The 16,923-nt window shown below is 37.0% G+C and overlaps 1 protein-coding gene across 7 annotated transcripts in view; it reads left to right on the forward strand.

Annotated features, from left to right (window-relative positions):
• LOC126175054 (CCR4-NOT transcription complex subunit 7) overlaps window positions 1–15,938 on the forward strand; it is a 119,553-nt gene extending 103,615 nt beyond the window's left edge. For all 7 annotated transcript variants that reach the window (XM_049921567.1, XM_049921570.1, XM_049921573.1 and 4 more), the window contains one exon: window positions 14,489–15,938. In XM_049921567.1, coding sequence (XP_049777524.1) covers window positions 14,489–14,614 — 126 coding nt within the window. In that variant the 3' untranslated portion in view covers window positions 14,615–15,938. The remainder of the gene's footprint in view (window positions 1–14,488) is intronic.
• The last annotated feature ends 985 nt before the right edge of the window (window positions 15,939–16,923 follow it).

Here is a 16,923-nt window from a genome sequence, read left to right on the forward strand (position 1 = left end):
CATTGGGTGTAGTTTTTATGTTCTTGTAGACAGCGTATTTCAGCCTTACCCCCAGAAAAAAAGTCTACAGGCATCAAATTTGGGGAATGGGGTGGCCAAGGTGCAGGTCCTGTGTGTCTAACCCAACAATTTGGAAACACTTTGCGGAGACATGCTGTATTACTTCGTGCACTATGGCCTGGATAGCTATCATGTTGGTACCATAGGTTCTTCCTAGTCTGTAGATGAAAATCATCTAGCATCTGTGGAAGATTGTCTATTTGAAGGCTGTGATACTTCTGCACCTTCAGTGTTCCATCTGTGATAAATGGGCATATGAGCTGATGGTTCACTGTCCCACACCACACGTTTACACTCCATGGACACTGACATTGCACCAGACGTAGCCAACGAGGATTTTCAACAGGTTAATACTGCTTGTTTTGATGGTTTACCATGATTGGTACATGAGGCTTCATGACTTAAACAACATACATTATACATCTGGAGTATCATGTCTTAATGCCCATCTACAGAAGTTAACACCATTCTTACAATAATTTCCATGCAGTTCTTGACGGAGAGTGATGTGATAGGGATGGAACATATGTTAATGGAGAATATGTGGGGCACATGCCTGATGACTTGTGCCACTTCCTTGTGCAGTTGCGCAGGAGCTAGTAGGTGGATCAACTGCAACAGCAGCAAGAACATTAATTTCTCCCTCCTGTTGTCACTTGTTTCCTTCTGTTATGTTGTCTAGGTGTGACACTACCACTTTCACGTAACTGTTTGAAGAGGTTGCTGAATAATTGCCTAGATGGTTGACATTTATTGGGATATCTTGCCACATACATCATACAAGAACGAACTGCATTATTTCTCCACTCTTCATGCGCTGTGAACGTTTCCGTTCATTGGTAAATCCCATTGCCCACTCATGACCAACTGTTTGGACTGTCATGCAAACTGACTAACAAGTCGCAGTACACCCAAGGAACACACTAGCACACTATATACAAACATAACAACATCGTACCTAACAAATACACAGGTTGAATGGCACAAAAAAGTATTGGTGTGGAAAGTTTCCACAGTACAATACCTCATAAACAACTTGCACGAGGCTCGTGCAACATACACTGCTGACATTCCAATTTACCCAACTTTTAGTTTGTTAATGTCAATAGGCATTGTAACAATATTATGAGCAGGAGAGTTGGTACTCACTCACTGAGTCGCAGATAGGCACAACAAAAAGACTGTCAGAAAATGAGTGGCCAACAAGGCCATCTCCGACAAAGGCCTTGTTGGCCAAAAGCTCATTTTCTGATAGTCTTTTTGTTGTGCCTATCTGCGTCTCGGTGAGTGAGTAGCAACTCTCCTTCTTAATAATATTGTTACATTTCATCCTGGATCCAATATGCATTGTTTCATTTCAAATAGTGTATATATGCACAAAAAGTACACGTTCTCTAAGTATTATTACAATATGTTTATCGGCTAACAATACAAGCCCCAGATCACCAATCCACTCTGTGCAAAGCGCACATCAACAGCACTTTCCCTTTCTGCAATATTTGTGGTGTAAGTTTTAGGTGATTAACCTTGTATAGATGTAAAGTGTTTTTGGCATCTAGATTATTTTTACTGTTATTGAGTGCAGTCAAATAATTATATTTTTGGAATTTTCTGTCGGATGAAACTTGGAAGAGGGCAAGGGGAGTTGGCAAGGAATGCAACGTGCGGTGAATACTGTAATCAGCTTCTAGTGTTCTGTGAAATATTAATTCAAACAAATGTTCTGTAATCAAAGCAGTCAGTTTTCTGCAGCCATCATAAGTGCAGCTGCATATGCAGCTATATATTTCATTGTTATTGGGTATTTTGAGAGATACTGGTAGGTTTTGTTTGTGAAGTGGCATTTCAGAGTTCTGCGATCTCTTTATTGTCTGCGTCAGTTTGGGCATGGTCTAACAGCCCTACCTAGTAAGTGAGACTTTGCACAATATTTTTCAGAAAGAAGGAAGGAAGATTAGGGTTTAACATATTACTGACAACCATGTCATTACACATCCACAGTGTGTGGAATGGCATGTCTGCTAGTGAATGTTTGTTGCACTAATAAAACTCGGTTAGTTGTCTAAGTGAATACTTATAGTTGCAGGATGGGTGAATATAAATAAGACCATGTAGGATCCATTTGCACCATTGCCAAATTTCGAGAGTAATTGCCCTTCAGACTATTTAAGAGATTTTACTCTGTTGGATGGAAACAAGCCACCTCTTTCACAAGCACAAAGTGAGGTGACAAAGTTGTAAGACATTCTACGTGTATTCAGAAAGGTGGCAGTTCAAATCCATGTCTGGTCACCCAAATGTGTGAAGGTTTTCTGCAGTTTTCCTAAAGGCAAATGCCAGGATAGTTCCATTCCCAATTCAGCCTTGTATGCCATGTATATAATGACCTCGTTGTCAGTAGTACAGTAAGCCCTGACCTTCCTTCCGTCCTTCTTTCCTGGCAATATTGTGCAAAGTCTCGCATAAAAGGTAGCACTGTTAGACAGTCTTGGTGATATGACGGGCATGTAGTATCCAGCAGGTTATTCCTAGGTACTGTAGGGACATTTGAGTGTGTAAAATCTAAAGCACCACGAATTGCTCTTCCAAAATAAGAGGGTCAAGTTCATTAGTTAGCTCTTTGTAATGCAGATACCTCATAGATGCAAAAACCACTGTTCAAATCCTGGTTAAGATTTCTAATTTTTCATCTGCAGAGTGCTATTATGTGTTCCATTACAGCTTTGATTTCAAAGGGGAACCATTCTTCTTGTGGTCTTGATCCGGTAAGAATGAGCAGCTACATTTCTTGTGTTGTGAACATTTCTAAATTAGCTTCTTGTGAATAAGTTTTGTTCTGAAGTAAAGAATACAGATAGTGGTGATAGTAAATGTCCTTTGGTTACTACATTATCCATAATGTGGCTAGTTACTATCTTTGATACATTACCTTCTCCATAAAGTCACAGAGTATCATAACAGGTCACTTAAATTACATTTAAGGATGAAGCTTTGGCCATTCAGCTTTCACACAAATTTATTTTGAAAAATTCGGGAGGGTAGGTTTTAGCAAACAATACTTGTTTTCGAATAGGCTAAAGATTTCATGATTAGGGATGCCAACAATAAATCGATGTTTTAAAAACATTAAGGTTTCATCCATAAACATTGAGGTTTGAGTGGTGATACACCACTGATGCATCAACAACAAAAGTCCAAAAATATTGACATTGTTCAACAATGGATCATTCATTCTGTTCATGGATGCTCAGTCATTGACACATAAAGTCTCATAATTCATGCAGTGCTACATTTATTGCTGTCCTCTTGAGTTTTGTACTTTTGAAGTAGTAGGGAAGTAAAATACGGAGTTTACAGTAAGATCAGTTACTTCAAATAGTCCCAATTGAATAATGTGCAGCAATCGCTGGATATAGTATAAGTGATTCTCATTGTCGATTGCCCTGTTGGTGTGTGTGCGATTGTGTGCCATAATATTTGGTGACATTATGATAGTTAATGATGGGCACATTATGAATGTCTCAGTTCAGGAAATAGGCAACCAGCAAATAAAATTTTACCAATTAGTTGGAGAAAAATTTATACATGTGTGTCGAATTTTAGAAGTATTTTATCTGAACTGATCAATTTTTAGCTTACAGAACGTGGGCATACCCAGATTTAATTTGGAGGAGACAACAGAGAGGGGGGTTACAAATGGACATGTAAAAATGCAAAATAAATCATTTGTGTACATTAGAATTCACTTTCTGGACAAGTATCTACTGCTCAGTGGAACATTTGGTGTTTTTGAGCTGACAGAACACTACACATCACTGAAGAACTGACAGATACATCATCCAGAAGAATATTGAAAATGAAAAAGTTTCAGCTATCATCACAGATAATGCCAGCACTGTTATGAAGGTCAGTCGGACGTGTTTGACAAAAAGAAAAAAATTATCCCTTGTTTTGGCTGTATAATTAACTTAGTCATAAAGAAATCTACTGATGATGATAAACATTGCACTGAACTGAGAAATAAAGTCAGAGATATTGTCAAGTACATTAAAGTTACGGAAAGGACAGGTAGAAGTGGAACTGAAAGAAGGCAAAATTAAAAAAAAGATGCTCTATGCTCACACACAGCTGACTTTGTGCTTGTTATAATGATTCCTGGAGGTAGTTTCCGTTGTGGGAGCGAAACTTTCTGACTAGTCCTGAGACTCCACATTGGCTTATAGCAGTGAATTAGTGCGTCAAAGAAATGGTGGAATTGCTAGGACCATTTGAAAAATTAACAAAAGAAATTTCAGGAGATACTTGGGTTATAGTAACCAAAGCGATCCCATTAGTCAGTTGTGTTTGAGACGTGGTCAAAGATACGTAACCTAGAAATGAAATTATTGCTCTGTTTAGAAACAAAATATAGAAACAACTGGCAAGAAGGTTTGACAACTTGGAACATTCCACCAATATGGCAATTTCAACAACTCTTGACCCGAGATTAAATTTCATGCATGTAAAAGATGCTGTCACAAAATCAAAGAAAATTAGTTATATAAATAGGCTTGGGAATTTAATGTACTTACAATCATGAAATACATATCGAACAGATGTTATAAAGAAGATTCAGAGTTTGACATCTGGAAATATCACAAGCAGTTGGCTCAAAAAAAATACGAAAAATAAGTTGTCAACATTTGATGGAAACATCAGTGAAACTGATGTTCATATTTACCTGTTGTCCCCCATTACCCTAATAAATGAGACCCTATTGAAATGTGGCAGGACACAGTCACTTTTCCCAAATTTTCAAAGGTGTATCTTGCCATTATCGCTACATCTGTGCCAAGCAAGTGCTTGTTCTCAGAGGCTGGGGCACCCATCACTAGAGATGAGTCGTTTGTGAACTAACAGGTCCAAAGGAACGGTTCACCAGGAATGAATTCTAAGGAACAGCCTTTCATAGTTCATTTTGGTCGCAGCTTTCTACTTGTGGTTCCTGGGAACGGGAAACGGTTGGTGTTCCCGCAACGGCACGTCAGCCGGTCTCATTCTGGCCTCGGTCCCGCTTCCGTCTGTCTCGGTGTCAGTCTCCCTCGGCCGTACTCCTTCTTTGTGAGGCAACTGATCACTGTTCCACTGCCAACTGTGCATAATTACTGCAGTATCAAATTGTTGTTTGTTTTGTTTGCTACGCACGCCCATTCAAGGTCTGTTTCGAACCTTTTTTTGAACTCTGGACTTCTGTTTCTATTCAGTGTCCACAACTGGTAATTAAAATGGATTTTATAATTATGTGGTATGTAATACATACATCTTTTCAGATAACAAAAGGGCATATCAGCTTGCTTCACTATTTTGATAAACAGCAGAGCACACAAAAAAGCAAGTTTTCTTGTTATTACACATGCAAAGGAAGTCAGTACGGCACACACAAGTGGTCATTTTCCGTCCTTTTTCTGATCCAAGGTAAAACAGCATGTTCATTGTTATGGAAGGCAGACTGACTTACAACCGAATGAAGCCCACACTCCATAATTGAGTGTCTGGTGTCACATTTTGTAAAGAGAATACAATAACTTCTACCATATTATTTCAGTGGTACAGGGTGGCGCAAAAAAAATCTGCCCCGAGTACTAGATTGCTCATTGTCGCCCACCAATCATCATCTATTGTTTCGAAGTTGTTTGAATTAGCTTTTTGTTATTTCTTTACTGCCTAATTATTACATGTTTATCTATTCTGCTTGTGTAGCGGTCAAAAATCATGTGTAATTGGCGAGCAGTGTGTACTGCCCTGGTTTTTTGTGCACCACCTTCTATTGTTTCGCTTCAGTCAGCCACATAATGCTACAGTTGGCTTAACGAGAGGTTTTGCAGAATCATGAAAATTACTTAAAGTGTGTGAGAATTCTGTAATGAATAAAAACTCTTTACTCCAGAGGGGAGGCAAGTGCCCCCCTCTCGGCACCTTCCATCTTCAGTAACCTTTGCTACTAATTTTCAGTTTATCACAAGAACCATATACCATGCACTTTTGAATGGTGAATGAGTAAAAATGAACAGTTCCCAAAAAAGAGTGATCACCAGTGAGCTAGTTCCCAAGGATGAAAGAGTTTGCCCATCTCTACCCATCACCCAGGAAAGAAACAGACTTCTAGGGACTAGGTGGTTATCAAAGCTTCTTTTCCCAAATTCTGTATCAAAATTTTTGATTTAAGAGAAATAAATTGTTTTAATGATAAAAATGAAGTGCTTCACAAGACCCATTTTATTTAGTTCTGTAACCTGATTTATATGAAGACAGCCAATGATCGCATCAGCCAGTATCATTGCTCCTAATGTAAGTTAATGCTAGGCAACGTTATAGATAGAGGTAGGTTGTGAACAAATAGGTGACTACTTCCAGTTTCTCTCTGTTTTAAAACTTGCAATACAACTTACATTATTTTAGTGTACTACTTAAAAATCAAATAATTTTGGTGTGATTTTTCAAATATTGCTAAAATATATAGAAACATCAATGTATCACTTATACGAGTGATGTTTTAACAACATTCCTGATACGACACAGTGCTTTATGTAATATTGATCTTGCTCAAACAATCGCATGACATTTGACTCAGTGACTCTATTGTGAGGAATAGTTGAGAAAATGTGAACTAGCCGCTACAGCAATTTAATGCTCTACTTAAAAATTGATAATTTTTTGAAAAACAGGAGGAAATATTGTTACTTTCTATCAACTTACAAACTATTTTTATATTTGAACAGGTGTGAAATAAAAGTTCTCATATCTGTATGGATACTGTCTACAAACATTTATGCTGCTTTTTAAGTAAAGGTAACATTCAAAGTTGAAAATGTTGTCCTTAAGAATCCATTATTTGATTCTGAACCCAGCTGAGAAACTGTAAAAATTTACCAAGTTGGCTACAAATGAGAAATTCCGCCGTTTTTCTCCTGTTAGGTTACCAGGCAACAACATTACCAGCTTTAGAACAAGATGATGACATTTAACCCTCGCATTACCAACTGGGGTATTCTGACTATCCCAGGTTGCCTTTTTTTTCATGTAATAATGTTATCTGAAGGGCCACACGCCTGTGGTTTCACGACTTTGTACTAAAATGATTCACGTTGAATTCACACTCATGACTGTCTAATTCTTTTGGCTTTATCATTGTTATTCAAGTCATTTATTGGTGGGGCTGTGAGACTACCCCGCTTGGTATGAAACTTCTTATTTTCTTATTTGTAGAGAAAGATGATTTTGGGAAATATGTCATTCATCGACTTTGTTGAGTTTTGCCATAGATCCAATGTTTGTTATTGTTGCTGGATACTGTTGTTGAGTTGAATTTGACGTTCACTGTTGAGCTGACATTAAATGAGTCAGTATTTCATCTGCAAGTAAGGATGTCCAAAGGACTTTCTAGCGATGAGATCATGGAAATTCTATACAATACTGATGTCAGTGATGATGAAAATGGATGGGAAATCGATAATGAACTGAATGAATATATGGAACCTCTTGACAAAGATCATATCATAGCATCAGATGAAGACAAGATGAAATATCAGAAGGTACTACACATTCACGTGAACTAGAAGAAGAAGAAGAAGAAGAAGAAGAAGAAGACACTGGAGATTTGTTTGTTTCTAGAAGTGGACTACAATTTTCTAGTGAACCACCAAAATGTGGGCGGGTGTCAACGTCGCAACATTTTGAATGTAACACCTCGCCCAGTGAATGATGGAAAAACAACCAAAACAAGAACAGAGTCATTTTTATTATTTATCTCGCTGGAAATTGTGAGCATCATTGTAGAAGAAAAGAACAGGGAAGCCAAACGAGTAATTTCGTTGTGGAATGCAGCTCAGTCTTTGAACAAAACGACATGGAGATATATAAATGCAACAGTAGCAATTCTAATAGGAGCTGGTCTGACTCATAGACATCGCTCAAGTGCTTCCGATCTGTGGGGAGGTAATGTTGCCTTTCGGCAGCCATTCTTTTCTGCTGCCATGTCAAGAAACAGATTTTTGTCTATACTGAAATTCTTGCGATTTGACAACAGAGACACAAGAGCACAGAGAATTGAAGAAACCAAGGACAAGCTACAAGCCATCAGGGTAGTGTTAGACAAATTTCAATCTAACTTGTGCAAGAACTTCTATTATTATAAATACGTGACTACTGATGAACGATTAGCAATGTACCGAGGAAACTTCCATTTTAGGGTTTATATGAAGAGCAAACCTGGCAAGTGTGGCATTAAAATTTGGGTTTGTGCTGATGTGAAGACATCTTACTTATTACGGATCCAAATTTACACAGGAATGGTGGACAATACTCGGGAAGTGAATCAAGGACAGAGAGTTGTTTTGGATCTGATGGAACCATTTCTGAATAACATTCATGGTGTAACAACTGATAATTTTTTCACCAGTTTTCCATTGGCTGCTGAACTACTAAAACGTAACACGACATTGGTTGGTACCTTGCATTCCAATAAGAAAGAGATTTCGAAGGAATTCTTGCCAAACAGAAAGATAGTTCACTCTTCAATGTTTGGCTTCACAAGTGACTTCACTCTAGTTTCCTATGTTCCAAAGAAGGGAAAGGCAGTAATACTACTCTCTACTCAGCATAATGAGAGACAAGTGAGTGGTGAAGAAAGTGAACACAAACCCGAAATCATACTGCACTACAACAAAACCAAAGGTGCTGTAAATGATGGGGACAAAATGTCAAGAGGATACTGTTGTGTTAGAGGAACGAGGCGGTGGCCACTTAAGAATCTTCATGCAAATGATAGATATTGCAGCACTGAATGCATATATTGTGTACACTCAAAGATTTCCTGAATGGCAGAAAAATAACCGAAGCCGACATAAACTCTTCACGACTGAACTGACATTTGGACTCAGCAAAGGCAACATGGAAGAAAGAGCCCAAAATATCAGCAGTCTTCATAAAGTTGTACAAGATGCCCTGAAAGCTTGTGACATTGCATTCCTACAGCAGTGATCAAGACCCAGTGTTCCAAGTTACCAACGCCACAACGATGTCAAGATTGCAGGAGAAATGAAGATCGGAAAACAAGATTCTGTTGTGTAACATGCAAGAAACCTGTTTGTAATATACACAGAGAAGAAACTGTTACTGTGAAGTGCATGCAGTGCAAAAATGTACTTGACTTAAAAATTGAAAAAAGTCTTGTGTTATTTTACTGCAGTGACTGTTGAGGTACATAGATTATTTTCTAGAATGAGATTTTCACTCTGCAGCGAAGTGTGCGCTGATATGAAACTTCGCAGGAGAGCTTCTGTAAAGTTTGGAAAGTAGGAGACGAGGTATTGGCAGAAGTAAAGCTGTGAGGACGGGGCGTGAGTTGTGCTTGGGGAGCTCAGTTGGTAGAGCACTTGCCTGCGAAAGGCAAAGGTCCCGAGTTCGAGTCTCGGTCCTGCACATAGTTTTAATCTGCCAGGAAGTTTCAGATTATTTTCTGTTCGTTGAGTACTGAATTTAGTGAAAGATATAAAAAAATTTTTGTACTTTGTATCTGTGATCTGAATAAATACTTTAATAACCTGGAAAGCTGTTTTTTCAATACTAAATAAACCTATTCAGTGGAAATAATGAAATCTGAGAACAAATATTACAATAAAACACAAAACTCTTTTGGGGTAGTCCAAATACCCTGCTTGGTAAAATAGAGGTGTGAAAAAGCTTGGTAATGGGAGGGTTAAATGAATCAAGAAAGAAGATAATCGAGAATTAAATGTCTAACAAATCACATTAAACTGGCAGCAATAGTTATCACAAGAATGAATTAAGATGGAAAGACCAGTAGTGGAGATAGTACTGACAGATGTCAATAGAATGCATGACAAATAAAAGTTCGAGAATTGAACTGAATCATGATTGCGATCTTTTATTTATGTATTAGTTGCTGTTGTCAGATATGACCTGCACCCAAGAAGACATGGCTGTTTATGCTTCACTGTTGATCAAGCACAAGACTGTGGAATGGTTGGAGAGGGAACAGTGACACCAGCTTGGGCGAGAAGTGAGAACTCTCAAGGAGTGCAGGCAGGAGGATGTTGCGCATGCAGCAAATTATGTCGTGCTGCCAACCATGGGAATTTCACTGCATACTTTGGCTTTTTATGAACATCTACCACATTTAAATTGCAGTTTGCTTGAATCCGTTTGTACTCAAAATCGAATAGACTTTAAAATTGGATAAATACACAACAATAGCACAAATTTCTGCAGGAGATGGTAAAAGTCTAGATTGAAGTGGTGGCGTACTTCAGTGGTTTGTGCAGCAGCCATGTCAATACTCATTGTGATGCGTGATGTGATAGATTGAGGGTGTGTTAGCTGCTGGCTCTACAGAACCAATGAGAGAGCGGTGGCAGATAATATGTTTGGAAGCAGAAGACATTATAACATTCTTATATCAGTATACAAGCAAAATCAGTTATTTATTTAGAGGAGGGGAGGGGAGGGGAGGGGGGGGGGGGGAACAGCTGTGTTCGCAGGCCCCATTGTACCCACAATCTCACAGATTGCAACATATTCAGAAGAAACAACCAAATATTTGTGACAATGAAGATATAAGTTTTGCAGTTGTCCTGCTAGGACGATGTGGTGGTGATTAAAAATAGTGATACCTCAGATGGCAGGGTAACTAAACAAAAAATCCAATGTAGATAAAAATGTATGTACACAATTTCTTCTTGTTTATTCTCTTTGTATCATCAAAAAGTAGACAATAAATGGTATAAGTTTTTAGGCAGGTACCTAAGGTCAATAAATGTTTGTAATTTTGATTGGTCAGAATGTGTTAAAAAAATAAAGTTACCCAAGGAGCCTTGTAAGAAAGGGGAAGGGGGGTTTGTCTTATATTCAGGGTTGTCTTGTACTCGAGTAAGTACACTATTTGGTTATTTGGAAACCAGGTTAACAGAAGAATGATTTGCTAAAACCCCTTGGCAGCTTCCACTGAGTATCCATTCAAATTTCGAAGGCAGCAATGCTAATAAGTGAAAGATCTACGCCGACAAGATGTCTGAAGCTGTTTTTCAGTAGCGATATGCACCTACAAACAGCTGTATGGGATGATTGTTTTACTCTTTGTTGGTGTCTGCTCCGATACACTTCCTAGCTTTAAGTGCACGTGTCTGCACGACTTTTTTCTTATAGAAGTGGACTCAGAGCTTAGACTGTCATTTGACAAGTGTTAATCACTTTAATTTTAGACAGTCAGTTGCAGCTCTGCTGATGAAGGTGTACTTTTACCAGCATCCAGAACACATCATGTATGTTTAATTTCATCTGTGGTCCTTATTGCATATATACATTCCATCTTGGGATAACTAAAACCTAAAGGACCCATATTTATAGTAACAGAACTGAGATTAATTAAGGACATTAGAACATGAAGGTAGTTTATTTTCTGCAGGAACTGACATATGACTATTCTTTTTAGAGAGAGAATAAGAAGCCCTTCATTTCCTTATGTAATAAGGCGACTGCCTATGTCTTCATTTTCTTGTAATCCTGTGCCAAACTGTTATTACCTTTCAAAAAGCACACAAGAAGTCTTTTGTTTTGAACAGGCTTGCGTGAATGAATGTTGAGAGTGGCAGCCAAGAGTAGCTTGTTCATAGAGTTGTGTGCTTCTCATTGAACCATTGCAGGGTGAGAACTTTTGTCTTAAGCCTTCTCCCAAGAATTCCAAAAGCTTCTGATAATTTTTGTCTTTATGTGAATTATCCATTATTGGATGATTTCCTTGGGAAACATGCATGAAAGTTTTGGCAAGATGGCCCTGTCACAGGTCCAGATGTTTTAAGGATTTCAGTGCTTGAATCCATTTGTTGTATTCAGTGAATGCAACATTGAGACTATTGGTATATACTACTGGAGTGAGCCTTCTCTCTTCCAGGTAACTCAGGTGAGCTTGATTATATCATTTTTATCTCTGTATCATTTATGAAGGATTCTTTTGTCATCTTTTAAGTTGTCTGGTAGGACCATAACATATACCAGGGCCTCTGAGATTGTTTCCAGAAAAGGGGTCAGCTCTCAACATCTCCCAAAAGCAAGACTTAATGGGCAGTAGCTTACTGATAGTAGCCGCTGAATTTTAAAGTAGACTGCAGATGCAGACAGCTACTTCATGATCTCTTCTTATGCCTCTAGAATGATGAGCTCCACTTGATCACTGCATTCTTCTTACAGATCTACACAAAGTCATACTAATTGTCAGACAATGAGTTGTGGTGAGCTCATCAACCTGCGTCACAACAGGCAGTGCATTTCCCAGGCACTCCTTGTGATGGGGAAATTGTAAAGTGATGTCTTATCAATAATCATTTCAAATTTGGACATGAAACACCTGGTATTACTGCTCTGATTTTAATGTTACCTTCTCAGAATAGATAACTCTCGGTCTGACATGATTTCATTTGCTTTTTTACACAGTTTGTTAACTAGAGAATGGCAACATTTTGTCGCAGGAGATGGCAGTGTTCTTGTTTTATTATTGTATGAACAGGACTATCTTAGGACTTATTCAAACAACAAAAACATCCATTTTCGAAAATATAATTAAATAAGAAAATCTTCTCAGCAAGCAATGACAGGAAAAACACATGCAAAAGTTAAGGACATGTGCAAGCTTTCCCAGCCTAAACCTTGCCTTCCTTTTCCTTCATCCCCGTTTCATCTCTTCCCCTTCCAACCCCTTCCGTCACGGGAAGGAGCCACTGGCTCCAAAAGCTGGCACATTTCCTTATCTTCTGTATGTGGTTTTTGTACTGCCACATGGTGAGTAGACTTTTTTTTGTCTACTTAATTATATTATATTAGGGCATATTCAGATTTAAAATAAATGTACACAAATACTGGTCCTACCATTGGTGTTTGCTGGAGCTTGTGGTTCTAACTTGACACACACCAGTTAACTCCTACACTATCAACAGTCTTTCTGCACTCTAGTTTTAATTATGAAGGTGACCTTATTTGGGCAAAACCAGCAATAAATGTAAAAACATTATTGAGACTTTTGTTCACTCAAAGAAATTGAAATCATTTGAGATTGCATCTACACCCCCTCATATGCAGTCATTGCTTCACTACTGCCCTTAACCCACAAGTTCTGTTTAGTGTTAAAATTTGGCTCTAGTTCCAATGGAAGAATGATGTGGAGATACTTAAGACTATGACAAAGCGGCTGGAAAAGTGCTGGTAGCAACCAAAAAATGGCACTAATTGTAATGTATTTGTATCCATGAAATGTATTTGCAATTGTGAATATGAACAACCATCAGCTGTGTAACAGAATGATGACAATGAATATCTGTGCTGGACTGGAACTCTAACTTGGGTTTCCCACTTTTCCCAAGTGGTCACCTTAACCACTTTGGCTATCCGTGCATGGCGAGACCCAATCCTCCATATGTCTTGGTTCCTGCATAACAACCTGTACTTGAACACACACATATTGTGATAACCATTGTAACTGAAAATTGCTGGCCAGTATTTGTCGATAAATACAATATTGCAGTGCCTCATTGTTAAGAACAATAATTCAGCTTCAGCCTCATTGTTAAGAAGAACGATTCAGCTTCAGTGGTTATGAAATATGTGAAATGTATTATAGCTGAATATATTACACAGATGATGGTCATTCGTATTTACAACTGTGAACACATTTCATGTATGTAGTAACAGCTGTAGTTGCAGCAGTGCCTGTTCCTTCAGATATGCATGCATGACTAAAGGAACATGGCATTGTTCTTCTTAACATCAGAGGTACTGCAGTATCTTATTCTGATCAACCGGCTGCTGAAATCAGTGGAAAATGCAGTGTAATATAAAGTCAAAACACTTCCCAAACAACAGCAGTAAGTGTTCATTGTAGTTCATCTCAGTTATCATCACCATTGTTTGGAAATAAGGCAGCATATTTTATGAGTCCACATCATCTTTATTTCCATGGTTATTACACAATTTACAAATAAAATAGTGTTTAACTTCATACATAACGATATAGGTAACGTCTTGTCCTTTATTTAAACTATGTTAAGAAATTACTTACAACTTTTGTTGAGGGATTATAAAACATTTAATGAAGATTTGTTGACTGTGATATCATTAAGGTTGTCAGGAAGTAGGTAGTCCTATAATGAAGTGTTATGCAGTTGATATATGTGTAAACAGAATTTCGTAATTTTAGATTGTGCAAGTGTGCACATGATACATTGAGTGTACCTATACAGTACAACTGAAACATGTCAGAGGTTCATACCACTGATCATTGAAACCCATGAGATTATGTGCTGTTGGGATATAAATACGACAGAAAATTTTGGTGTGATACAACATAGTGCAGAATAAATAGAATGTGCCTTTCATTTTGCAGATGTTCTTTGAAGATAACATTGATGATGCCAAGTACTGTGGGCATCTGTATGGACTTGGGACATCATTTGTTATGAACGGCAACAACAGTTACCATGACAATGGGGATAATAGCAATTCATCGTGATACAGCTGCTTGTCTGGAGCCAATGAAGACCAGAACGACATCATAGTGCTTGTGTTCATGCTCAGTCAACTGTATTCCTTACATCCCAAGAAATAAGGAAACAAAACCTTTTTATGAATTTTTCTTTTGTACAATTTCTTAATTGACAAAATAGTGTATACATTCTGTATTAATGTAAGAAATGAAATTGTAAATTTGTAAATCAAATGTTTCAATTGTGAACACCCTTTAGAGTACAACTGTGTGGATGATGAATGAATCATGTTCTTTATAGGAATGACATGTGTCTGGTGCAGAGCATAAGCCAAAAACTGAAAGTGAAAAATCATTTTTTTAATATTCTGCAGAAAAGGACCACTTACACACAAACATCTGGAATATATTAATATCGGAACAAAATTTAAGTCTTAATTGATATAGCAAAGCTATATAGTTTAATGTATGTCAGTAAGCTAAAAAGTAACTGTCAATCCTCTTCTTTCTTATTTCTTAACAAGAAATAAGGAAGTGTTTATCTTTCACAAGATTATGTATATTTTTATTTGACTTGGTATCCAAGTTTTTTAACAAAATACAAATTATAAAAAAAAAATAAATGTGCAAATACTTTTGAGGAGTTTGAACTTGTGAAAGATAAATATTTGACAAATAACAGTTCATTGCTGTTAAGTTATCAATATATTGTAGATATTTTTTTTAATGTTTCCCTTATATTCCCCTTGTCCTTTATTTCGACCTCACCATGTTTCATAGTGTCCATGTACATCTGTGCTCTGTATGAAGAGAAGAAAGCTATTAATGAGCATGTTTGTAGGGAGTGAATGAAATTATATATATATACATATGTCCTTTACATTTTATATGTGTATTAAAGTAACTCAAGATGAAAAAATAATAATAATAATAGAGAAATAATGGTGTGTGAATTTATGCTTTAATTAAGTAATAATGTGAAATAAACACAGTTAAGAAGTAAACAGAAATTTTTATTGATATAGTTTGCACTGGTTTTATCCATCTGTGCAGAGAAAGAGAGAAATTTATTTATAAAGCTTTAAAACATAACTGAGTTTTAGTTGATAATTATTCAGTTGAAATTAGCTTTTTTATAGTCATGCGCGTTGCCTCATGGTTCTCTGGTCTGTTAGTGGACATGGCTGTTTCAATGTTTATGTACTTTTTGTCAGAATCACTGCTAAGTGATTGCTTGCAGCTTTTTTAGACTTTGTAAATGCATTTTTATAAATTATTTGGTTTTCTAATAATGTCACTCACCCAAAATTTTATTTTTCATCACCCTTTTTTTTTTAAGAATCAGTATTTTATGGACATGTATTTTTTGACTAAATACATGATACTGCAACATAAGAAATCAGGGATGTTTGATTAGTGTTAGCAGCTGAAATATTCCTCATTCCTCTGTGCCTCAGTTTAAGTTTATAAATTCAAAACCTGTTCTTTCCTTGGACTATTCATACAATTTTTAAAAATTTTTGCAGTAGCATCTTTCCTGAAAACCACGTAGAGTCTGGTAAGTGGTGAACATAAAAGTAGGAAGCAAATGTTGTAGCTGCACTTCACAGAATACTGGATATAAAAGGAAGAGGAACAGCTACTGTCATTGTGTAATGGCTGATTTGTTTGTCCATTGTGTATGAAATCGAAGATCTATTGTGTAATAAGATGAGGGGTAGAAGAAAGATTGAGATACCAATATAATCATTCCAAGAGGGGCATAGTAGTTACTGAAAAAAGTCAGGGAAAAGAATTGAGGAATATCACATGTCTAAGGTACGTGCTCTGATGAAATTATGACTTTGAGCACAGTAAAAATCCAACAAATTTTTGGAGAATGTCAGAACAATTTGTAATTTCTATAGTACTTAAATTCATGTTCTGTGACTTTGACCTTTACAGCTGTCTATTCCACACCTACATCTCTGAAAGAAGAAAAATCAGTATTATTGGCTTCCAGTTGGCATAACCGTTCTTTTAATGACCTCCTGTTTGTAGCTTATCATTTTTCTTTGCACTGTAAAATTTGTGTGAAATTTAATTCTATGCTATTTGATAGTGTGCTCTGCATTTTGATGGTGAATATTACAACGTCATATTAATTGTGTTATAATTTTTATTGTTTCTAGCTTTCTTAATGCATACTTAATCAAGTTTTTGAGTTAGCAATTACACTTCAACTCAGAATTATGCTGTTATATTCATTTAATGCAAAGTATGGTATTATTTCATAGACATACATTTTCAGCAATGCTGAATTTTAATACCTGACCATCCGGTCTGTTGAGCACTGT

This window comes from Schistocerca cancellata, chromosome 3 (assembly GCF_023864275.1).
Source record: "Schistocerca cancellata isolate TAMUIC-IGC-003103 chromosome 3, iqSchCanc2.1, whole genome shotgun sequence".
Lineage (NCBI taxonomy): Eukaryota > Metazoa > Arthropoda > Insecta > Orthoptera > Acrididae > Schistocerca > Schistocerca cancellata.